At 51.1% G+C, this 26205-nt stretch overlaps 1 protein-coding gene across 1 annotated transcript in view; it reads right to left on the bottom strand.

Moving 5' to 3' along the window:
- LOC135208654 (uncharacterized) overlaps window positions 1-26205 on the bottom strand; it is a gene marked incomplete in the record, with an annotated part of 113041 nt that overhangs the window by 65534 nt on the left and 21302 nt on the right. The window contains 1 exon segment of the mRNA XM_064241052.1: window positions 180-236. Within this exon segment, the coding sequence (XP_064097122.1) occupies window positions 180-236 (57 nt within the window).

The following is a 26205-nucleotide window of genomic DNA, read 5'->3' as shown; positions in this document are numbered from 1 at the left end:
TATCTTACCTTTAGAATTTCTCCACTTCTTCTTGTCCACATTCAACCCCCGTAAACCTGTTGAACCTTCTTTCGTGCAATTTTGCTGTGCAAACCCTAACTTCCCTTGATTGGATTTGTGTTTTTTTTTCCTTTGTTCCATCGTAAAAGTCTTCAAAAAAAATTTTCAACTGCACTTAGTTAGAGATAAAACTTGTTGGCGACCCCAGTGAATTTCTTCAGATGTGGATGCCTTTCCTGAGAGGAATAAAATTATAGTACCCATATCTCTGTTTGACATAAACAGAATTTGTGTATATTTTCACAGTACGTATTTGGATAGCAATGAAAGTTTACACTCAACCATACACTTCCAAATGGCATGTCTCTTTACTAAATAACAAGAACCTTATCATAAACTGCCAAACCATAAAAGATTTGATAGCCTGTGATACTACTCAACATTCTGTTAGCACTTTTTAGTTTTGAAGATATTACAGTTGACTGGTTTCTTCCCTTTCAGCAACCAACTAACTATGAGCATACCAAATAGCAAGATATTCAATATTTCCCTATATTTCCCACAGGAAACATGCAAACTCCTCATTGGTGCAGATTATTAAAACACTGTTCATTTCAAAAGGCTCTAAATATTAATGCCATTTTCATGCTGTTACAAGAACTGCAATGAAAACCAAATAAACTTTGGCTGAATGATTTAATAACAAGGTAGGAATGAGACAAATAAAATTTGTTGCACTGGCTGGATATAAATTTAATTCACCTCCCAAAAACAATAAAGTACAAAATAAAATACTAAATCATTAAACGACCCACCACCACCCAAGTTTAGGTTTTAGGTTAGAATGCATAGCTATCTGTAACTATCCATTACTATACCTATTTTCATGACTTAGGGTAAACAACCGCAGACGATCCATCGTCATTGTGGGTGGCTCGTCTTATTCACTCGATATTAATTGGTGAAACTAAAATATACAGGCAGTCCCCGGTTACGACAGGGGTTCCGTTCTTGAGACGCGTCGTAAGCTGAAAATCGTCGTAAGCCAGAAAATAGTAAAAAATCCTAATAAAACCTTACTTTTTAATGCTTTGGGTGCATTGAAAACTATGTAAACTGCATCTTATTGCATTTTCATCAAAAAAAAAACCTTCAAATATTGATTATTTTGCATTTTTTGGTGTCATATTTCATCTGCCAGATGAGTGTTGAAGTGTCGTAACCCTCGGAACATGCGTCGTAACCTGGAAATAATGTCTGATGAATACAACTGAGAAGCCGCCTTAACCTTGGAACGTAGTAACCCGAACCCGTCGTAACCCGGGGACTGCCTGTAATTACATCTTTAAGCATACCATTCAAAAGATTGAAGTTTCGTCAACATAATGTGATATATGAAAGCCCATACGAACTAAAATAAGCATGTGATGCTCTTCGTAAAATAAAAATTGTCGAAAATTATATTTTTCCTAACTATACAAAACTGAGGTCCTTGAACAATAGGAATGTAACTTGCAGGCAGTTGGAACCAGTTTGTAAGCTTCGAACAGGGGAGTTCGGTAGTTAACTGCTTGTCCAACAGTCAGCGCACTGAGCGACTGGGAGGTGAAGATTCACTTTGCTTTAGGACCAGGAAAACACAGAGTGAGGGGTGGCATGAGGTAGGACTATGTGTAAAGGACCTCAGGTTTGTATAGTAGTTGGGAAAAACACAATTTTCGACAAATTATTATTTGTTCTGATATGCAACACAAACCATCGGTCCTTTAACAATAGGAAGACTCACTTCTTGGTGGGTGGAATCTGAGTCAATGAACAGACTGGTATTTGTCCAACCTGGTTCTCTCCCCGGCCTCTGCCCAATGATCTGGGTATGTACCGCAGGATCAATGGTCAGACCTCTGGACCCAAGTAATAAGAGGGAGGCCAGCGTACCTCTTAAAACTAGTAAGCAAGAACTTGTTCCTATTGCAAGAGGCAATATGAAGTCATGGGTTTGTCTCTTGTTGGCTTCCACTTCCCACCCCTTGTTGGGTAAAGTGGTGGATAATCGCTCCTATCCCTAATGAAAAGGGTAGGATGGAGCTCGGTTGAGTAGCTTACCTGCATCGGTCTCCTGTTCCAGGGTAGTGACGACCGCGTCCCTCTGCCCACAGGTAGAAGGGGAGAAAGATGGGGAAAGAGAAGCCAGTCACACTCATTCACTCATCCATTCATGCATTCACACAAGGATGCGATGCTGTTCTGTCCGCTCAGGTGCTGGGTAAGCTACACAACTTGTTGAGCAGCCACCACAGGTCCCAAGGAAAAAGTGTCCAAGGATCTGTGAGCTATATCCGGAAGGTAGAAGGAGGAGGGTGAAGGTGGTCTGGTTGGTCCAGACCCCTGCCTTCAGGACCTGCGCCACAGAGAAGTTCTTGCAGAACGCAAGGGAAGGACCAATGCCTCTGACTTTGTGGGCTCTCGGACGAAGGGTACGGATGTCGTCGCTACCATCAGCTTCGTACACCCTCCTGATCTCCTCACGCAGCAGAAAGAGTGTTCTTGGATACTTCTTCTTGGTCATCCCGGTGCTAACAAAGAGGCGTTGACACTCAGGCCTGAGGTGCCGAGTTCTCTTCAGATAGCGCCGTAGCGCCCTCACAGGACAAAGCAGCATCTCATCCGCATCGTTGTCGGTGAAGTCCAGTAGGGAGAGGATCGTGAATGACTCGAATTGGTCGTCAGGGACCGAAGGATTCTGAGTCTTCGCTACAAAGTTTGGGACGAAATCGACGTCACAGATCCCCATCCCCTGGTATGCTCGAACATCGACGGATAAGCCATGAAGTTCCCCTACTCTCGTTCACCGTCAGATCCCTGTCCTGACGACTCTCAGAGTGGCTCGAAGGGACTTCGAGTCAGACTTCTAAGGACGAGAGTCACATCCCACCCCGGGGGCCTGAGTTCCCTGGGTGGGCAAGACCTCTCGAAGCTCCTAATTAGCAGGGAGATCTTGAACGAGTTCGAGATATCCACTCCCCTCAGTTTCAGGACTAAGGCCAGGGCGGGCCTGTATCCTTTGACTGTGGGGACGGAGAGGAGCTTCTCTTGGCGAAGGAAAACGAGAAAATCCACTACCTGTTGAAGAGTGACTCTGAGAGGAGATAGGACCCACCCCGTCTACGACAACCAACAGAGGAAGACGGCCCACTTTCCCTGGTACACAGCTGCAGAGGACTGTCCTGATGTTACCCAGCTATCTCTGTTGCTGCTCGGCGAGAAAAGCCTCTTGCTCGCAAGAGATGGTGGATAACAGCCAGCCGTGAAGATGAAGGGACTGGTCTGACTGGTGGTACTGTTCCTCGTGTGGCTGGATGAAAAGGTTGTGCCAAGGGGGAATCTCTCTCGGCGCTCCTGCAAGAAAGAGCCAGCAGGTCCGGATACCAAATGGGCCATTTGGGAGCCACCAGGATCATCTGGAGATCAGGGTGACCAGCACTCGGCTGATCACCTTGCAAATCAGACAGAACGGGGGAAAGGCGTAAACGAAGAGGTTGTCCCACGGGTGTTGAGGAGCATCCTCCGCAGCTGCCCATGGGTCCGGCACAGCCAGGTGGTGAACAGATCTACGACTGGACGCCCCCACAGGTTGAAGAGCCTTTCCGCCACGTCTGGGTGTAGGGACCATTCGGTCCCTATCACCTGATCCCGACGGCTGAGCTTGTCTGCTACTACATTCCTCTTGCCTGGAATGTAGCGGGCTGACAGGTCTATCGAGTGAGCCATGGCCCACCTCTGCACCTGCAACGTCAACTGGTGCAACTGGAGGGATACTAGGCCCCCCTGTTTGTTGACGTATGCCCTACTGTGGTGATGTCGCACATCAGCACCACCGAGTGTCCCATCAGACGGTCCTGGAACTCTTGGAGAGCGAGGAGCGCTGCCTTGAGCTCCAGGACGTTGATGTGAAGGTGCTTGTCGTGATGATCCCACACTCCTGCAGCCAGCAACTCCTCCAGGTGTGCACCCCATCCCTCGGTAGACACATCTGAAAACAGCAACATCTCCGGGGGGGGAGTGCGGAGAGGCACTCCTCTTACGAGGTTCCTGCCGTCCAGCCACCAGCCTAGGTCCTGCCTCACCTCCTCCGTGAGGGACACGGGGAAGTACGGCGGGTCTCTTTCTGTGACCATCTCTCCTTTAGTCTCCACTGGAGAGACCGCAGGTGTAGACGCCCGTGAGGGACTAACTTCTCGAGTGACGACAGGTGGCCGATCACGCCTTGCCACTGCTGAGCTGGCTGTTCCTGCCGAGACAGGAACTGGTAGTCTGCCTCCCTGAATCTGCTGATCCACGAGTCTGCGGGGAAGACTCGTCCTGCTACCGTATCAATCAGCATACCCAGGTACTTTCATCCTCTGCTGGGCGAGATCTGACTTCTCCAAGTTCACCCACGATCCCCAGATTGCGGCAGAACTCGAGGAGTCGATCCCTGTCTCATAGCAACTGCGAGCGGGAGCTCGGCAGGACTAACCAGTCGTCGAGATACCTCAAAAGATGTATCCCTGACGAGTTGAGAGACCGAAGCAAAGTACCCTGAATTGGTACACTGTCCCATCGAGGATGAAGCGGAGGTACTTCCTGGAGGATTGATGAACGGGTATCTGGAAATACGTGTCCTTCAAGTCCACCGAAAGCATGAAGTCGTTCTCCCTGATGGAGTCAAGCACGGAGTGTGCCGTCTCCATCATGAACTGAGACTGGTGAACGAATCGGTTCAGGGGAGAGAGATCTATCACCGGGCGCCAGCCCCCGAAAACTTCTCCACCAGGAAAAGACAGCTGTAGAAGCCTGGTGACCGATCCCTGACGATCTCCACAGCTCCTTTGCTCAGCATGGCTTGGACTTCCTGCTGAAGTGCTACATCCTTGGATGTTCCGGGTACATAGGTCTGAAGGTGGACCGGGTTGGAGGTGAGGGGTGGCCGAGACTCGAAGGTAGTAGATACCCCTCCAGGGGTATCTACTATCCAGGTCTCCGCTCCATAGCGCTGCCATGTTGCCCAATGGCTCGCCAGGCATCCCCCCCACTTCCGGCAGCAGGTGAGGGGGAACGCCGTCCCTAGCGTTTCCCACCTCTCTTCGGCTTCTTCTTCCCAGCTCCCCCTCATGAGAAGAAGGGCTGGGAGGAGGGCAGGTTACGGTTGCTCTAGAAGAAGTCGAAGGCAGAGTCTTTCCCCTGGTCTTCGACGATGCGATTGTCTTGGCCGCAGAGGAAACGCTAACCAAGCTCTTTGGCTTGGCCGCAGTAGCTCGAGGCTGCCCAGATGCCTTCGAGACTGCCTGGTGTACTAGACGGTCACTGTCATCAGTGCGCCTCGGTCACTCCTCCGCAGTGTACCCCATGCTCTAACGGGGAAGAGAGAGGATGGAACTCCGCACCGCGGTCCGTTGCGAAGACCCAGAGCCGCCTCGCGCCCAGCCGCCCTGGTCACTCGGGTGAGGACTGCGTCCCTACGCCGAAGAACCAGGTTGGCCCACAGGTTTGCCGTCTGGTGGGGTAGGTAGGAGATGGCTCTACCTCCAGACTGGCACAGTCTCCCGAAAGCCGGGTCACCTTCAGGAGTGATATTTCCCAAAGTGGCCGCGACCTTAGACACCGTGAGGGGCCATAGGTCTAACCAGGAGACTGCTTGGAATGCCACCATGGTGGTTGATTCCAAGGCGAGTGCCTCTTGCTGTGAGAATCATAAGTTCTCCGACAGGAGCTGCTGCAGAGACACCCCCGGAGTTAGCCTAGCTAGCTCTGGGTTAAACTGTTTGGGCGGCAGAGGGTTCTCCGATGGCACGTAGAATCTCCTCTGTCGCAGTAGAGGTGGGGGAAGTAGCTTGAGACCTGGCAGACCGTAGTTAACCCTCCTGTCCGGAGACGAGAGAGTCCACCTGGCCCAGCACCCAGTCAGCCAGAGCCGATCACGGCAGACCCACCATCGTCTTGGGTTCCTTCTTAGGACCCCAGAACGACTCGAAGGTGGGAGCGGCAATCCTTCCGAGAGGTCGTTGTGCTGATGAATCAGCACAATAACCTCTGCAAACGACCTCTGGACCTCGGGAGTGGACTGCGTCTTGTGGAGTAGGACCAACAAGTCCCTCCAACAAGAGCGCCTCCCGAGACCCTCCTCCTTCCAAAGGAGGAACTGCAACAGACCACTCCCGGTCCCCTCCTGCCACTTGTGCATACGACCTGGTCAGTCCTAAGACCATGCCAGGCTCGTAGAGCGTCGTGGTGGGACCCAGTCACTCCGGATCACCTCGCTCTTCCCGGCGTAGCCCGAGGAAGTTGAAGGGATCAGAGAGGAAGACCTGACGCTCCCCCCTCGCTCACCGGCAGAACCGGTGTGCTCAGGGGGCTGCAGGCGATCGCCAACCCGCGGTGGCGATTGAGCTGCAGGCCTGGTCGCGTGGGCTGGACCGAGAACAAAAGGCTCGGTCCCGAGCGTCAGAGTAGCTGCTGCTGGTCCCCCTACCTGGCCGGTCCCGATGGAGCGGCGGTCAGGGGACCTGCAGAGTCCGCTGTCTCGGTGGGAGCGGGGCCTGTCCTCGGGGCGTCGTCGCAGCCGCTGGGCCGGTTCCGGCGACCGAAGGGACCTCTTCCTTGTCTCAACCCGCAGCCGTTCTGAGACCGTCGCGTCAACCCTGGGAACCCATGTATCGCTACGAGAGCTATCGCTGGCCTGGCGGGAGTCACCCGAGCGACTCTCACCTGTCTTCCGCTCCGTGCCTCGGTCCTGCCGCCGAACGAACTTGGAAGCCTGGACTTTGGCTGCACGGTCACCTGCGGGCGACCGCACACTCGGTACCTCTCGCGAACGAGAGGCCGAGACAGAACCTGATGCAGCGGCAGAGCCCCTAGCACCAGGTGAGGGGGTACCGGTGTTAGCCGGTACCCCTCTGGTCCCCGTCTAACCAGGAGACTGCTTGGAATGCCGCCATGGCGGTTGATTCCAAGGCGAGTGCCTCTTGCTGTGAGAACCATAAGTTCTCCGACAGGAGCTGCTGCAGAGACACCCCCGGAGTTAGCCTAGCTAGCTCCGGGTTAACCTGTTTGGGCGGCAGAGGGTCCTCCGATGGCACATGAATCTCTCTGTCGCAGTATAGGCGGGGGAAGTAGCTTGAGACCTGGCAGACCGTAGCGAACCCTCCTATCCGGAGACGAGAGAGTCCACCTGGCCCAGCACCCAGTCAGCCAGAGCCGATCGCGGCAGACCCACCGTCGTCTTGGGTTCCTTCTTAGGACCCCAGAACGACTCGAGCCTGGAGGTAGGCTCGGAAGGTGGGAGCGGCGATCCTTCCCAGAGGTCGTTGTGCTGATGAATCAGCACAATAAACCTCCTGCCAAACGACCTCTGGATCTCAGGAGTGACTGCGTCTTGTGGAGTAGGACCATCAAGTCCCTCCAACAAGAGCGCCTCCTGAGACCCTCCTCCTTCCAAAGGAGGAACTGCAACAGACCCCTCCCGGTCCCCTCCCACCACTTGCGCGTATGACCTGGTCGGTCCTAAGACCATGCCAGGCTCGTAAGGCGTCGTGGAGGGACCGTGAGGAGCACTCCGGATCACCTTGCTCTTCCCGGCGTAGCCCGAGGGATCGGAGAGGAAGACCTGACGCTCCCCCCTCGCTCACCAGCAGAACCGTTGTGCTCGGGGGGCTGCTCGGTAACTCTCGCAAACGAGAGGCCGAGACGGAACCTGATGCAGCGGCAGAGCCCCTAGCACCAAGTGAGAAGGTACCAGTGTTAGCCGGTACCCCTCTGGTCCCCGTCTTCTTCTTCCTTGCGGAAGGAGAAGACCCCACCGTCCCACCGGAGTGAGACAGGCCCTTAGAAGTTCCCGAAGGAGACTTCTTAGGGGGGGAGGAGACAGCCTTCTTCTTCCTCGGCTGTGAAGCCTTGGAAGCCGAAGGGGAAGAGGCGGAAACAGACGACGACGAAGAAGACAATGAAGATGATGCCGACGACACCTTCCTCCTCTTCCTCTTCTTCTTCGTCAGCTTCCTCAGGACAGCCGTCAGGTCCTCTATCCAGGACGGAGCCGGGGCAATTGCCGAAGCAACACGGCCCGGCTGCACCTGTCCGAAAGGACCTGCGACTGGAGCAGCAAACACCACAGGCATGGAACGACGTCAGCAGGGGCTGGTCCAGGTACGGCAGGTACATCAGGTATGGCAGGCACGGCAGGCACGGCAGGTACAGCAGGAGGCCGGCCAGTGGCCAGCGAACTCCTGGGTACTGGTGGCAGGTCCAGGGGCGAGCTCTTGGGGGACTGGAAGTCAGGGGCTGAGGCGAGAGCGGCGAACCCGGGCGGCGGTGTTACGACCCTCCTGCACTGCAGCTGAAGGGGTCACCGTTGTAATATGCTGCATATAAACCAGGTGAGGAGGGGCGGCATACCCTGGGGTCGATACAGTGGTGGTGGTGGTTACCGGACCATGTGTAACCGGAGCAGAGCCCGGAGGGGGGGGACAAGTCCCACCCCGAGCAAACGGAAGACCCCGAGTACAATTGGATGTCGGGGTGCCTCGCCCCCTCCTCCACGCTCGACTGATCGGGCGAAGAGAAGGAGCGAGAAACCCCCACCCGGGGAAGGAGCCTACAGACGTGCGGGGGAGCTGAGCTGGAGGTCCTCGAAAGAAGATGACGTTTTCTGGTGACCAGGGGAGTAGCCGGAGAACTTTCCGATGACTCCCTGGCAGGCTTACGTCGCTTCCTCCTCCCCTCAAAGCGCGACCACTGCTCCTCCGACCACAAAACACAAATATCACAGGGCTCGGCGCGAGAGCATTCGTGCCCCCGACACCGAGCACAATTCATGAGGATCAACCTCCAAGAAGGAGCGGAAGGCCCCAAACTTACGGCCCTCCACACCAGGGCAAGTCCAGCGGCTGATGGGGGGGCGTGGGGAACTCTCCAGCTCACGAGATCCATAGTAATGTTAATAAAATACAAAAGCACAAGTACTTACAGTATTTCACACAATCACTCAATAATAGCAAACCAAGATTGAAGAAACAAAGCATATGACGAAAGGCGGGCAGAGAGAAGTGGAGAACACTTCTGTCACCCAGCGCGGCCGAAAGCAAAGTGAATCTTCACCTCCCAGTCACACGGTGCGCTGACTGTTGGACAAGCAGTTAACTACCGAACTTCCTTGTTCGAAGCTTACGACTGGTTCCAGCTGCCGCAAGTTACATTCCTATTGTTAAAGGACCAATGGTTTGTATTGCGTATCGGAACAAATATGTTTTCAAGGCAGTTTTGAAATCCAATATGGAGGCAGTCGCGTGACTGGCTGTTCTAACCCACCAGACATCCACCATCTTTTCCCAGCTTCCCAGCAAATCAAATTGAACAATGTTAGCGTATACTATATGTAACGTTTATTGATCTTACTCAAGATTGCAGTTGTAATCAGCACAATAAAACAACATTTTGTTGCCAATATTAATGAAAGTATGAAACTTTTTATTCCCGGGGTCATGGTTTGAACTGAAATTCATTTTTACCTTGTAATTGGTGGTTTTATCCTTACTGCCATCACAACTGGAACTCCACAGTGCTTATTTGATTGTTATTATACACATTTTGGTCTTAATTCACTCCAAATTGCACTTGAACTATGTAGCTGTTCCTGGTTCCTAAGTGCTCACTCCACAAACACAGTTACGGGCAGCACATGAGTAAGCGATGTATGAGGTGCAAAGCTTTATTCCCTTAATTGTTTACTTTACTCATTATTTAGTTTAACTTTACTTTGTTACTTCAAAATGTTTATTTAATTCATGTCTATTATCCCTTTTTTGCAACCAAATTAACCCCGAAAAATTACAAATATTTCTGATGTACTTACGAGCAGACGACGCGCGAAAAAATGAACTCATCATTGCCAATCTAGTGGCGAGCTTCACCACATTACGCCGATGCATTTACGAACTGTTTCCATGAATTCTAGTTGTCATAGTAATGCAGTAATGATAAAATTGATGTAATATATATATATAGTACTACAAATAGATACGCTAATTTCACTTATTTCCCCGGTTTTGTGTAAGTCTTATACCCAGTTTGGAGGGTAAACACATACCAATTGACAACACTGATAAACAATTGAAGAGCGCTACTTATCCCTTGGATAAGTGGAAGTCGTGTTTACGATTGTTGTGATGAAAGTGTCCCAGCATCCATGGGTACAAGTGGTGTGCAGATTTAGCACAGGAAATGGGAAGTTTGTTGACACAAGCGACTCCGCAAACATCGAGATGGTGTCAATATGACAATTTGTCGAAAATTGCATTTTTCCTAACTATACAAACCTGAGGTCCTTTAACAATAGGAAGTAGCTAGTGGCAGCTGGAACGGTCGTAAGCTTCGAACAAGGGGAGAACGGTAGTTAACTGCTTGTCCGACAGTCGCGAGGTAAACCAAATCACTTTTGCTTTTGGCCCATGCAAAATACGCAGAGTGAGGGGTGCATGAGGAGGGACTATATGTAAAGGACCTCAGGTTTGTATAGTTAGGAAAAATGCAATTTTCGACAAATTGGTCATTTGTTCCAAATACGTAATACAAACCATCGGTCCTTTAACAATAGGAAGTACTCACTTCTTGGTGGGAGGAATCTGAGTCTTTTGATGAAACAGACTGGTGTTCGTCCATCCCTGGAATGCCTCCCTGGTCGTAAGAGCGAGGGAGGGATCCAAGCCCTCTGTCCGAGGTTGATCGGGGTGTGCACGCAGGATCAATGGTCAGGCCTCTGGGCCAAGTACTAAGAAAGAGGCAAGCGTATCTCTTCGTACCAGCAAGCAAGAACTTGTTCCTGTTTGCAAGAGGACAATCATAAAATTATGGGTTGTCTCAAGCTGGCATCCACTTCCTCCCCCTTTTGTGGAGGAAGTGGTGGATATACCGCTCCTATCCCTATTGAAAGGGATAGGATGGGGCTCTGTTGAGTAGCTCACCTGCATCTTGTCCTTATCCCAGCAGGGGTGACGACCATGTCCCTCTACCACAGGTAGAGGGGAAGAAAAAGATGGGAAGAGGAGCCAGTCACACTCTCATTCACTCATCCTTTCTTACGGTCACACCCACGGACTCTATGCTGTTCAGCCTGCGAGGGTCTGGGGTGGGTTCGCTACACAACGTGTGAGCAGCCACCACGGGTCCAAAGGAAAAAGATCCAAGGACCTGTGGGCAATATCCCGAAGGTAGAAGGAGGTGCATGTGGTCTGGTTGGACCAGACCCCTGCCTTCAATACCTGCGCCACGGAGAAGTTCTTGCGGACAAAGCAGCATCTCCTTCGCATCGAAGGCGGTTGAAGTCCATTAGGGAGGGGATTGTGAACGACTCGAAACCGATCGTCAGGGACCGAAGGTTCTGAGTCTTCGCTACGAAGTTCGGTACGAAATCGAGCGTCACGGATCCCCATCCCCTGGATGCTTGACTTCGCAGGAGAAGTCATGCAGTTTCCTCAGAGGAAAAGAAGGGAATAGTCGCATGGACCTATCCCTCTTCTCCGACTTTGGTGATGTCCAGTACCCATACTGGTCTGTCCGTCTGCAACGAAGAGTCTCGCATCCTCCTATCCCCATGCCCAGCGAGTTCTTTGGTAGTGATAAGACACCGACACTCCATGGTGGGTGTCGATGGTATGGGTACTGTGACAAGCTATTAAGACGAAGTACTGATTGCTCTGTAACAACCGAACTAAGTCAAAGAGCAGTTAGTTCGTAACTGACTCGGGCGCTGGACAGCTGCCGACTGACTGCGTTCGGTAGGAGGCAAGTTGTTCAAGCATCCGAGTAAGTCACGTGACTTTCGCCCTTTAAAGGGTTATGCCTAGAAAGAGACCAAAACAAATAGTGTATTTGTTTGTCACCTATGCCGGACGGTGAGGTGATTATTCTCTTAAGGCATGTGCCCAACAGGCGAAAGTCAATTGCCTTCTAGAGACCGAGGTCCCTGAAGGCAAGACATTCTCATAGTTGTTGAATCTTAGCTAAGGAGAAAACAACACTATGTGCCGTTGAAGACGAAGGTAGACATTGAATGCAACCTACGTCTTCACAGATGAATCGAGAGAAGGATTCTCAAGATTCATAACCTGTGCTTACAAATGACTGAAAACGCTAACCGCTATTTCATTGCTGTCCGGTGAGAAGTCGTAGTTGCAATGAAAGCGGGGCGTTCTTCAGTAATGAAACACAGGGGAGAGCCGCCTGAAGAACTGCTTCTCATGGGCTGAACGTTTGGAAGTAGAGCTGGCAGGTGTGGGGGTAGGCGATGTCTTTCAATACATCTGCTAATCCGGGGTGTGAACAATGAATAATTGCACACCTACGAATAAGAGATATTTGAGGACAAACTCAGATTCCGCAAAAATCATTCGCATTATCGCAGTGTGATGCAGCAAGAGACTATTACAGAATTCTGTTACCGTGCGGTAAACAGAAAGATGAAAGTCGAAGAGATATCTCTGTTGTAAATTCTCGCAATACTGAAGGCGATGAATTCGAGCGTCACAGCAGTAGATGGTCATTCATGTATGCGAGAATCCCCGTTAATAGAGACTTAAGTCCGTGATTGTTGGGCGAGATAGGGTGGTGTTTCAATCAAAGCCGGGGAGAAAGACATAACCAAGCGTGCATCTCCAGGCGGCAACTGGTACTGAAATGCCTCGGGCAATTCAATACGCAGTAGCTGTCGCTGAATCGTCATCCTGAGTTGCCAAGCCTGTAATCCTTCCACGAAGGAATGCGTTCGGGCTAGAAACCACCGAGCATAAAAGATATGCTCGAGCAATTATATTTGGGCGAAACGAATTTCGTAAATACAAAAGCTGAAATGGTGTTGTCGTGACAAAACCTAAGTAATATAAAAAATTGAAAACTGGAAACTCCTGGGAGGTTGCAGGCAACCCCGAGTTGCAGTTCAATTAGAATACTCCTCGTCTAAGTCGCAATCCGTAGGAGTACTAGGATATGCGCCTACCCTCGACAATTCAACTGCTTAGCAGAATCATGTCGCGAGGTAATATACGTAGTATATTTGTAGGATTCTGAACAACGATCTCCATCCTAAATTCTTCCTTCAAGAAAACAAAATAAGGATTGGAGATCGACCACCTTCGATCTCTATCAAAGAGAGTGAAGGAGAAGTCTTCCTCGAAGGAAAGCTTCAATGGTGAACAGAATAACTAAGACGATAGTTCAAGCCAAACTGGATGTTCCCGTCCGTTCTTCTCTATTCCAGGTTGGTCGCCTACTGTGAGAGTCTTCTTTCAGCAGCAGTCTTCTTCCAATGCTAGAAAATTCCAGGGATTCGAGCATAGCGAGGTTCCCGATTATCGTGTAACAATTACATATCGGGATTCTCGTCTCGCTCACTTTGGACCGTGGTCTCGCCTAAGTGTTTGGAGATCGTAAAAAACTCGAACACTCTGAATGCGCTAGAAATTCCGTAGAATTCTAAGCACTCTGCGAAACCCCCACCGAATTCGTCAAACGATATCGGCTGGTGGTCCTCTCGATTCCCGTAGAAATCGAGAATGGGGCAGGATCCCTCCTCAACGACCGGGACTTACGTCAGGTAGGACCCGAAGGTCCCCCGGTAGCGCAGTCCCCAACGTGGGATCCTACAGAGAAATCTCTGTAGGATCCCTCCCATTTCCCTCGTAGCCGTAAGGAAAGAGGGAATGGGGAGATTGGAATTGGATGGCTCGGCTCGCCTTCCCAATGGAACTAGCAGTTGGAGAAGAGTAGGAGCAGCCATCGCCTTGCGGCGATGGCCTTCCTCCCACCCCCCTCCCCCCGAGGAGGGTCACGAACTCGTGCTGTAGGTAAGCATCTGCCACCACTGTGAACTTCGTCTGGGTGGGGCTGATCGAACATGACAGGAGAGCCAAAACCGTCCTCTGACTCATTCCAGTCCTCGTCGAGATCGAAACCTCTCAGGAGGACGGAAGGGGGGGGGAGAGAAAGAGCTGCAATACTCAAAAAAAGCGCCGCTGTCGCGGCAGAGGAGGGGAAGTAGCTTGCCCGACCGGCTAGACCTGAGCGAGCCTTCTCGTCCGGAGACGAGAGGCTCTCCTGGTTCAGAACCGAGTCGAGAAGCTCTTATCGCGGCAAGCCCACAGTCAGTCTGGTTCCCTACTCGGGCTCGAGAACGACTTGAGCCGTGGAGCGGCGATCCTTTCCCCAGGTCGTTGTGCTGACGAATCAGTGCAATAACCTGGGCAAAGTTACTCTGAATCTCGGAATTACAGCGTCTTGAGGAGTAGGACCGTCCAGTCCCTCCAACAAGAGCAGCTCCCAAGACCCTCCTCCTTCAGAAGAAGGACCAGCAACAGATCCCTGACGGTTGCCTCCAATCACTTGCGCGTACGTCCTGGCTGGTCCTAAGACCATACCTGGCATGTGCGGCATCGTGAGGGGATCGTGAGCGGCGCATCTCTCATGATCACTCCTATATACCTCGCTCTTCCTGGCGTATGCCGAGGAAGTTGAAGGTATCGGAGAGACAGACCTGACGCTACCCCCCCCCCCCCTGTCACGGTCGCCTCCATTCACTTGCGCGTACGTCCTGCTGGTCCTAAGACATACATGCGCGTGCGGCGTCTTGTGAGCGGCGCACCTCTCACAATCACTCCTAGCTACCTCGCTCTTCCGCGCGTTACCCCGAGGAAGTTGAAGGTATTGGAGAGACAGACCTGACGCTCCCCCCCCGCTCGCTGGCAGGACCAGCGTACGTGGGGGGCTGCAGCCGATCACCAACCCGCGGTGGGGATCGATCTGCAGGCCTGGTCGTGCTGCTCACCTGTGGCGAGCGGCTCGACTGAGCACGTCAACCCCGGTCCCGTGCGTCAGACGAGCTGCTGCTGGTCACCCTATCCGCACGGTCCCTGTGGGAGCGGCGATCAGGTGACTTGCAGAGCTCGTTTTCACGGTGAGACCGGTGAGCGTCCTCAAGGCGCGTCAAACCGCTGGTTTACCGAGCAAGGCTGGTACCGATGGTCGGGGGGACCTACTCCCAGCCTCAGCCCGTGGCTGGTCAGAGACCGTCACGTCTACCAGGGTTACCAGCTGGTCGCTGGAAGAGCAGCCGCTGGCCTAGCGAGAGTCACATGAGCGGCTCTCACCAGCTTCTGCTCCGTGCCGCGGTCCTGGCGCCGAGCGAACTCTGGCGCCAAAATTTTGGCTATACGCTCTCCCGCGGGAGATCGTATACTCGGAATTTCTCGCGAACGAGAGACCGAGCCGGAACCTGGCGTAGCGGCAGCGCCGCAAACACCAGGCGAGGAAGTACCGGTGGTAGTCGGTACGCCTCTGGTCCCGTCTTCTTCTTCCTGTGAAGAGGAGACGGACCCTGTTCCCGAAAGAGCAGGAGGACCGGCAGAAGAACCCCCCCGTCCCACGGCGTGGAACGAGCCCTTAGAAGTTTCCCGCCAAGGAGTCTTCCCCCCGCTGGCCTGGCGAGAGTCACCTGAGCGGCTCTCACCAGCCTTATGCTCCGTGCCGCGGTTCTTGGCGCCGAGGCGAACTCTGGCGCCGAAACTTTGGCTGCACGGTCTCCCGAGGGAGAGCGTACACTCGGGATCTCCCGCGAAACGATGAGACCGAGCCGGAACCTGGCGTAGCGGCATCGCCGCTAGCACCAGGCGAGGAAGTACCAGAGCTAACCGATACTCCTCTGGTCCCCGTCTATCTCTTCCTTACGGCAAGGGGAGACGGGCCCCGCTCCCGAAGGAGCAGGAGGAACCAGCAGAAGGGACCCCCCCCGTCCCACCAGGTGGACGGGCCCTTTAGAATTCCCGAAGGAGGACTTACTCTTAGGAGGGGAGGCAGCCTTCTTCTTCTTCGGCTTATGGGCCTTAGAAGTCGAAGGGGAAGAGGCAGCAGCAGACGATGAAGACGAAGATGACACCTTCCTCTTCTTCGTCAGCTCACGCAGGACAGTCGTCAGGTCCTCCATCCAGGCCGGAGCCGGGGCTATTGCCGAAGCAACACGGCCCGACTGCACCTGTCCGGAAGGACCTGGGACTGGGGAAGACACACCGTGGGCAGGACCAGCATGGACAGGCTCAGGAACCAGGAGCGACAGGAACAGCAACCAGCTCAGGAGCGGCAGAACAGCGGCAGCGGTAGACCCAGAAGGGACAGCCAAGCCAGCAGCGCGGGAATCACATCAGCAGCAGGTACGGCAGGCCAGCGATCGCCTCGTAGAATCATCGGCAGCCAGCGGGAACCTGGGGTACTGGCGGCCGGTCCAGGGGTGAGCTGCTGGAACAGCGGAAGTCTGGGGCAGGCACACGAAGAAAACAGGCGGCGGCGGCAACCCCCCCTCGGCACGGCGGCAGCCCCAGTAGCAGCAGACGGCATCACCGACACAGCATGGGGAGTGTAGACCAGGCGGGGGGGGAAGCAGCATAAGCGGCCGTGTAGGTAGTAGTGGAGACCGCCCCAGACCTCGCTAGACGCTGCAGCAGCCCAGTGGATGCTAGGCCACGCCCTGGCCACCGCGGTGGTCCATACCTGTCCAAGGTCGTTCTCCACGGATGAGCACTGCGGTAGCACAGATAGATTAGTAAGAGGGGTTCCCTCACGCACGGGGGGAAGACATGACCCACCCCGAAACACACAAGGAAGACCCCAAATACAAAATACAACGAGGAAGCTGAGCGGGGGGCAGAAAAGAAGACGAAGAATCGGATACCAAGGGAGTCGCGGGAGAGCTTTCCGACGACTTCCTGGCAAACCTTCGCTTTCCCCTACCCCGCACAGCAGTGAAAAGTAATATGAAAATGAAACAGAATACTGCCCTTGCGATTCACTTCATAGAACTTAAAGGGGAAAAGATCAATTCCCGGGTAAGAGCGGAAACTTGATCCATAATAATATGATGTTATCATAAAATATATATGAAAATGAAACAGAATACTGCACTTGCGATTTCACTTTCACAGAAAATAATCGTAAGGATCAATTCCCGGGTAAGAGCGAAAATTGATCCAAATTAAAATTTATGCAAATAAATAAATGAAAATGAAAAGAATACTGCAATTGCGAATCCACTTTCATTGCATTCTATCATACAAAATAAAAGGCTCGTGCCGAGCGCAATCACGCTCTCGGCAACAAACGCACAGGGCAAAAATATAATGAAAAGAGTACTTACATTTTTCAATTACACACTTTCGCCCAAAATACATGACTCGGCGCGAGCGCGCCCGCCCTCGGCACCGAGACATAATTCAAGGGTTCAATTCATGAAAAGAGAGGAAATCGCCGCATCTACGGCGATAGCTCCATGTTGGTTCATAATTAAGTAATGAAAATGAAAACAGTGTACTTACAGTTTCATTTCAAGTCAAACAAACCATTAGTAGAAAAACACATATAAACAAAGCATACGACGATGAAGCGGGCAGAGAGCGATGACGAACACGTCCTTCACACCCGTGGCCAAAAGCAAAAGTGATTTGTTTACCTCCCAGTCGCGCGGCGCGCGACTGTCGGACAAGCAGTTAACTACCGTTCTCCCCTTGTTCGAAGCTTACGACCGTTCCAGCTGCCGCTAGCTACTTCCTATTGTTAAAGGACCGATGGCCTTAATTTCTAACTTTGGAGAATATACTTACTTCGAAAAGAGAGTAGAGGTCTTGAACTCCTGCTATCGCCAACAACTCATGACTGATGACCATCTGTGGTGTCAGGATATGCTAAAGTACTTTTTCAGAGGTGGCCAAAAACGCAGTAGTCAGTGAGTTGGCCAGTCCAGTTGATTGTTTACCCTATTTGCTTTTTGTGCTACTTATTATTGAAAGCTATGAATTCAGTATTTTTTCACTGCTGAAAACCATGTAGGGCAAACAACCGAGTGGACTGGCCAACTCACCGACTACCGCGGTTTTGGCCACCCTCTGAAAAAGTACTTTAACACATCGTGACACCAGAGATGGTCATCGGTCATGAGTTGTTGGTGGTGAGAGAAGGAGCTCATGACCTCTACTCTCCTTTCGAAGTAAGTATTTTTTCCAAAGTTAGAAATTAAGGCCATACTTTAAGATTTAAACAGAGGGTCATGAAAAGGGTGGCCAACGCAGTGCCCACAACCCCAAAACGCTTTCAAAATGTTTACTTACGATTAAAAAAGTTTAGAAGATGACGCCATCTCGATGTTTGCGGAGTCGCTTGTGTCAACAAACTTCCCATTTCCTGTGCTAAATCCGCACACCACTTGTACCCATAGATGCTGGGCCACTTTCATCACAACAATTGTAACCCCGAACTCTTACCAGCACTTATTCGTACTTATTCAAGGGGACTACGGCCTTCTTTGTAGCATTTTGCGCTCTTCAATTGTTTGTCAGTGTTGTCAATTGGTATGTGTTTATCCTCCAAACTGGGTATATGACTTACACAAAACCGGGGAAATAAGTGAAATTAGCATATCTTATTTGTAGTATATATACATTACAGCAATTTTATTATTACTGCATTACTATGACAGTAAAATTCATGGAAACAGTTTGTAAATGCATCGGCATATGTGTGAAGCTCTACAAGATTGGCAGCGATGAGTTTTTAATTTTGGGGGGTTAATTTGGTTGCAAAAAAGGGATAATAGACATGAATTAAATAAACATTTTGAAGTAAAGTTAAACTATATATTGAGTAAAGTAAACAATTAAGGGAATACGTAAAGCTTTTCATCTCATAAAGAGTGTTGTCGTCTGTTGCTCGTAACTGTGTTTTCAGAGTGAGTGCTTAGGAACCAGGAATAGCAATGTGGTTCAAGTGCAATGTGGAGTGATAAGACCAAAATGTGTATAATTATAATAAAATATGCACTGTGGAGTTTCAGTTGTGATGGCAGTAAGGATAAAATGACAATTTGTCCAAAATTGCATTTTCCTAACTATACAAACCTGAGGTCCTTTTACAATAGGAAGGTACTAGCGGCAGCTGGATAGGTCGTAAGCTTTCGAACAAGGGGTTCGGTAGTTAAACTGCTTGTCCGACAGGCGCGCGCGCGCGACTGGTAGGTAAACAAATCACTTTTGCTTTTGGCCCAAGCAAAAACTGCAGAGTGAGGGGTGGCATGAGGTGGGGCTATGTGTAAAAGGACCTCAGGTTTGTATATTAGATGATATTGTTAAGATACAATAAAGTTTGTTCATACTTACCTGGCAGATATATATATAGCTGTATTTTCCGAAGTCCGACAGAAATTAAAAAACTTACGACACACGTAGTGGGAGTCAGGTGGTTAGTACCCATTCCAGCCGCTGGGAGGCGGGTATCAGGAATCATTCCCATTTTCTATTCATAATTTTTTATTTCCACTGTCTCCTGAGGGGAGGTGGGGTGTGGGGTACTTAATTATATATATCTGCCAGGTAAGTATGAACAAACTTTTATTGTATCTTAACAATATCATTTTGTTTCATGAAACTTACCTGTCAGATATATATTAGTGAATCCCACCTTTGGTGGTGGGAGTAGACAGAATAGAAGATTTAGGAAACATATATATGCAGATAACTGATATCTTGATTCCTTACCTGTTAGCATAGCTGACTTCGTGGTTACTGCCGCGTAAGTCTGCTTGTGCTATTAGAGTTGCCAGCGAGGTAGAGACCTATATAGCTGGTGCACTCAGGAATGATCTGTCAAACGGGGGCGTGACCACGATGTGACTAGACCATTGACCATACAATGAGGGGCAATGAAGTAAAAAAAAACCACTGGCCTAGTCCTACCAAAGGTATACCACTAAACTAGACTAAAGAAGGGAGATCCGCCTCGGGCGATCAACCCCACAACCAAAAACACACTTATTAAAAGCTCACCTAACCATTAAAGGAAAGGATGAGTGCTACCTCATGTCCCCAAAAACAGTGTCTGCAGCGACGTATGGTCCAAGCGACGAGCAATGTTCGTATGTCGCTTTCACCTCCCGCAGGTAGTGTGAAGCGAACACCGAGTTTGCTCCGCCAATATGTGGCACTCAAAAAATGTCACTGGAGTGCCATATTTCCTGTGAAAGGCTATCGAGGTCGAAATAGCCCTCACCTCGTGGGCATTCACTTTTAACAGTTTCATGTCACTATCACTACATGTGGAATGAGCTTCCTTAATGGTGTCTCTCAAGAAGAAAGAAAGCGCGTTCTTTGACATGGGAAGATCGGCTTCTTAACCGAGCACCACAAGTTGCCCGAAGGTCCTCTACAGTCTTCGTTCTGTCTAGATAGAATTTGAGAAGCCCTGACAGGGCACAGGACTCTCTCTGGCTCATTACCACGATCTCTGTCAAACCCTTGATTTCAAATGTCTTGGGCCAAGGGTTGGACGGGTTTTCGTTCTTGCTAAGAACAAAGGGCTTAAAGAACAAACAGCATCAGAGTTCTTAAACCCAACATGCTTGCATTATAGCCTGGATCTCACTAACTCTCTCGCCGTCGCCAGAGCAGTTAGAAAAAGTGTCTTCCTTGTCAGGTTTCTAAGCGAAGCTAAGTTGAGCGGTTCAAAAATACTGGACGTCAAAAACTTTAGAACAATGTCTAAGTTCCAAGAAGGGACCTCTTGGTTGGGGTACCTTCGAAGTCTCGAAAGGACTTAAGAAGATCATGAAGGTCTCTGTTGTTGGCTAAGTCCAGTCCTCTATGCCTAAAGACTACAGAAAGCACACTTCTGTAGCCTTTTATCGTAGGCACCGCTAAGCGAACTTCATTTCTCAAGTAGAGAAGGAAGTCTGCGATCTGGCTCACAGAGGTAGAGGTGGAGGAAATGTCTTTCTTCCTGCACCAGCTCCGGAAAACAGCCCACTTGGATTGGTATAACGGCAATAGAAGAAGGTCTTCTTGCCGTTGCGATTGCTCTCGCCATTGGTCTTGAAAAAACCCCTCGCTCTGGCCAACTTCTGGATAGTCTGAACGCAGTCAGACTCAGAGCGGGGAGGTTTTTGTGATACCTCTCGAAGTGGGGCTGTTTTGAGTAGATCTATCCTTGGAGGCAGAGTCCTCGGAAAGTCTACAAGAAAGGACATGACCTCTGTGAACCAGTCTGTCGCTGGCCAGAAGGGGGCGATGAGAGTCATCCCTCGTTCCCTCTGATGCCGCGAATTTTCTTATCACTTCCCCTAGGACCTTGAACGGGGGAAACGGCATATACGTCTAGCCCCGTCCAGTCCCAAAAGAAGGGCGTCTACTGCTACTGCTCCTGGGTCTAGAACTGGTGAGCAGTACAGCGGGAGTCTCGTTGTCCTGGAAGTTGCGAAGATGTCTACGAGAGGACATCCCCATAACTTCCACAACCTCTGGCATACTTCCTGATGAAGGGTCCACTCCGTCGGCAGAAGTTGACCTTGTCGACTGAGCAGATCTGCACGGACGTTTCTACCCCTGATATGAATCTCGTCAGGATAGAGACGTCGTGTGCCTTCGCCCATAACAGGATCTCCTTTGCAAGGAAGAACAGGGATCGAGAGTGGGTTCCTCCCTGTTTCTTGAGGTATGCCAGGGCTGTGGTGTTGTCCGAGTTGATCTGCACCACATTGCCGGAGACTTCGTTCTGAAAGAACTGGAGCGCCAGATGAACTGCTGCCAGCTCTTTGAGGTTTATGTGCCAGGACACCTGTTCCCCTCTCCAGGTGCCTGACACTTCCTCCCCCCCCAGTGTTGCTCCCCACCCCGTGGAAGACGCGTCGGAAAACAACACTAGGTCGGGGTTCTGAAGCTTGAGGGAAACGACCCTCTGCGAGCTTCAAGGGTCGGTCCACCATCTTAGGTGTCCCTTTACCTCTTCTGATAACACCAGAATCGAATCCAAAGTGTTTTGGTGCTTCCAATTGTCGGCAAGGAAGAATTGAAGAGGTCTGAGGTGCAAACCTTCCTAGGAAAACAAACTTCTCCAGTGAGGAAATGGTCCCCAGCAGACTCATCCATTCCCTCACCGAGCATGAATCCTTCCCCAGAAAGGTTGACACTTTGCTTAGGCAATAGTTGTCGCCCCTGGGACGGAAAAGCCCGAAAAGCCACTGAGTCCATCTGAATCCCCAGATAGACTAAAGACTGAGAAGGGGTCAGATGTGACTTTTCGAGGTTCACCAGAAGCCCCAGGGACTTCGTTAACGTCAACGTCGTGTGAAGGTCCTCCAGACACCGGTCTTTCGAGGAGGCTCGTACGAGCCAGTCGTCCAGGTAGAGAGAGATCCTGACATTGGAAAGATGAAGCCACCTCGCAATGTTCTTCATCAGTAGGGTGAATACCATGGGAGCAGTGCTGAGTCCAAAGCAGAGAGCCCTGAATTGGAACACTTTTCCTTTCAGGACAAACCGCAGGTATTTCCTGGACTGGGGGTGGATGGGGACGTGGAAATACGCGTCCTGGAGATCTAGTGAAGCCATCCAATCCCCCGGTCTCAAAGCTCCCATCACTGACTGAGGTGTCTCACATCTTGAACCTCTGCTTGATGACAAAGAGGTTCAGGTTGCTGACATCGAGTACCGGTCGCCATTCCCCGACTGCTTTGGCACCAGGAACAGTCTGTTGTAAAATCCGGGGGAATTCAAGTCGGAGACCTGTTCTACGGCGTGTTTCACGATCATCTGATCTAACAGATCGTAAAGCACTTGTTGTTTCTCCCCGATAGGAAGGAGACATGTCCCTGGGTGTCGTAGACAGCGGGGGTGGTTTCAGGAACGGGATCCGGTAACCCTTCTTTAAGATGTCCACGGACCATTTGTCCGCACCTCTCTCTTCCCAGGCTTGCGCAAAAAGCTGAAGCCTGGCTCCAACCGGTGACTGAAGGACTTCTGCTTCACTTTTTGTTCTTGGCCAGCGCCGTGGCTCTGCCTCTGGAAGTGCCTCTTCCTCGAGGGGTCTGGTCTCGAGGAAGAACTACCTCGAAAGGCTTTGATTTCTTGATAATCGAAAACTCCCGAGGACGAAGGAACCGCAGGTCTCCTTGAAGATTGTGCGAGGAGATCTTGCGTGGCCTTCTCCTGTAGACTGGTCGCAATGTCTTTTACCATAGCCTGGGGGAAGAGATGATCCGAAAAAGGAGCGAAGAGCAAGTCTGCTTTCTGTGATGGAGAAACAGATTTCGCTGTAAAATTGCAAAACAGGGATCTCTTCTTCAAGAGCCCTGTGCAAAAGTGAGCTGTAAGCTCCTCCGAACATCTCTGACGGCCTTGTCCATGCACGACATTACGCTGGACAGCTCCCCCAGACTAATCGAGTCGGAACTCCTAGACTTGGCATCCAGAACTCCCAAACACCAATCTAGAAAGTTGAAGACCTCTAACGTCCGAAGAGGCCTTTAAGGTGGTAGTCCATTTCCGTAGTTGACCATGAAACTTTCGAAGAGGACAGGTGAGACCTCCTCGAGGCATCCACAATGCTGGCGAAGTCTCCTTGGGCTGACGAGGGAAGTCTAATACCTACGTCTTCTCCCGTCTCGTACCAAATGCCAGCCTTCCCACTAAGTCTCGACGGTGGCAGGGCAAAAGAAGTCTTTCCCTGAGACTTCCTTTTCTCCATCCAGTCATGGACCTTACGAAGAGCCCTCTTAGTTGAAAGGGACTTCTTCATCCTGACGAATGCCGAGACCTTGTTGATCTTGGACGAGGAAAGTTGTGAAGGAGGAGAGCGAGGAGCCTCCGGGTGAAACGTCTCTCCAAACTCTGATTGAAGAAGGCGAGTCAAAACCTGGTAATCGGAAGAGACTGCCGCCAAAGGTTTCTCGTCATCCACTTCAACCGAAGCGTCACTAACCTCTGCTTCCGACACAGGTGAAGTTGGAGGCAAATAGGCTGGACCAAGACTAATCTGGTCTAAGTTTCCACGAGGCGCGTTGCTGAGAAGTGGAAGGTAAAGCTGACTCAATAATAGGAGCTCCGGTCGAATCTCTAAGACCCGGAGCAACTTGTAAAGACTCATCCACAAAAACAGGTGGGGGGCGACGAAACTCCACATCTTGTCCACCCGAGTGTCCGCTGGCGCACACCTGGCGTCCACTGGCGCACACCTGGCGTCCACTGGCGCACACCATGGCGTCCACACCTGGCGCATACCTGGCGTCCACTGGCGCACGCCTGGCTGCCACTAGCGCGGGATTGGCGTCCACTCGCGCGCTGCTGGCGTCCGCTGGCGCACGCTTGGCGTCCACTGGCGTGCGAATGACATTAACTAAGGCGACGCTTAACATCTCGTGCGCGCTCTGCTTCCGCTGGAGCACTCTTAGATGCAACTGGCGTTCGCTTGGCTTCCGACCGAGCGTCAGGAACGTGAACTTGCACCGAAGCGTTCACGCAAGTATCAAGCTCTCGCACCGCAAGCTTACGAGCGGGTAAAACCGCTTCATACGCCGAGCGAGCAAAATCCTCTTCACGTCCTCCAGAGAGCCGCTGGGGAGTCGCACGAACTCTAGCAGGCGAGGGAAAGTGGAGAGATAGACGAGCGAGGAGAGGGGAGGGAGACCTTCTAGATCTCTTCACAGGAAGACGGTCATCCTTTCTCCTGGGACGTGGTTGCGTCCCTTTCTTAGCAAGAGCATCAGCAAGCTGTTGCTGCAAAGAGCGCAGGATCTTCTCAGTAGGAGAGGATCTTGTCAGGTGACGGGCTGATCCTGTGAGAAGGCGAGGGGCAGGGAGGGGACTCCTTCTTCCTTCTCCCAGAAACTGCCGTAGCACGCGCTCGAGAGCGACTGGGGCGGCTCCACAAAGTCATCATCCGATGACTCCTTACGCTTCTTCTGTGGCGGAAAGCAGCGAACACACTCTCAGGCGAAGAAGGGGGTCGCCTCTCGAGAGCCAAAACTGGACGTGAAGCGTCACGATCACCAACGCTCCTTTTCAGCGGGCGTGAAATAGAATGCGAGCTCCACCCCCCTTGTGCGGGAGGAAGCCTCTGAAGAAGAGAAACACTCTTTCAGGAGACGTGCACGCGCCACGCTCTTTGGCAGTTGTGTGCGTCCACAGATACTGCCGAAGGCACGTCAGATCGGTGGGCGTTCCCGTAACCCTCCTGCGGCTTTCGACATGCCCTCTCCCTGAAACCTGGGAGTCCGGCAGCGGTCTAGGCTAGAGGCGAAATGGGGGCCGATCTGGACACACCCTCCACCAACGAAGGAGCACTGTTCACTGCACTTTGCACCTTCACTTTTGCCTTCTAAGGCGAGCACTTTAGATTCTAAATTACGAATCGACTCTAAGATAAGTGTAAAGGGTATTACCTCTACAGACCACTGCTTCAGGGCCCGAAGGCAACACTACAGGGTTAGGAGTAGTGATTAAAGGAGGGTTAGTAGGAGAAAGAAACATGAACTTCCTGCCGTTTTACCTGAAACGCTCCTGGAGGAAGACCTCCTTAACCTTATCCCGTTCAAGCTTACGCAGATAGGACTCATACGCTCTCCATCCAGAATCAGAAAGACCACTCACATTCCTTGCAGCGACTTTCATACATGCAATCATGCTCTCTGGCAAACTCTTACACAAAGTATGAGGGTCTACTGATGCTTTCAGTAGCCTACCTCGACAATCACTCCTGGTACAAAACCTGGCGCTAGCCGAACTAGAACCAGAAACATCTTATTTAAAGAGAAATCAAGCCAAAATCAATCAAATCCACAATTAACGTGTGCCTAGCCACCGAACCAAAAGTCAAGATACCAAAAAATCAAAAAGGGGTACTTATAGTAGCCAAGTTTCCTAAATTCAAGACGGAGGTGCTGAAAACTGTGTTTACAACACCGGACAGAACATTATGAATAGAAAATGGGAATGATTCCTGATACCCGCCTCCCAGCGGCTGGGAATGGGTACTAACCACCTGACTCCCACTACGGTGTGTTCGTGAAGTTTTTTAATTTCTGTCGGTTACTTCGGAAAATACAGCTATATATATACTGACAGGTAATGTTTCATGAACTAAAATGCAATTTTGGACAAATTGTCATTTGTTCCGACACGGCATACAAACCTTCGGTCCTTTTACAAATAGGAAGACTCACTCTTGGTGGGTAGGAATCTGAGGTCTTTTGTGAACAGGACTGGTGTTCGCCCAACCTTGGAATGCCTCCCTGGTCGTAAGAGGCGAGGGAGGGATCCAAGCCTCTGTCCGATTGATCGGGGTGGCTGCACCGCAGGATCAATGGTCAGACCTCTGGGA

Source organism: Macrobrachium nipponense, chromosome 35 (genome assembly GCF_015104395.2).
Source record: "Macrobrachium nipponense isolate FS-2020 chromosome 35, ASM1510439v2, whole genome shotgun sequence".
Lineage (NCBI taxonomy): Eukaryota > Metazoa > Arthropoda > Malacostraca > Decapoda > Palaemonidae > Macrobrachium > Macrobrachium nipponense.
Note: the sequence above shows the minus strand (reverse complement) of the source record. Positions and strands in the feature narration are given on the sequence as shown.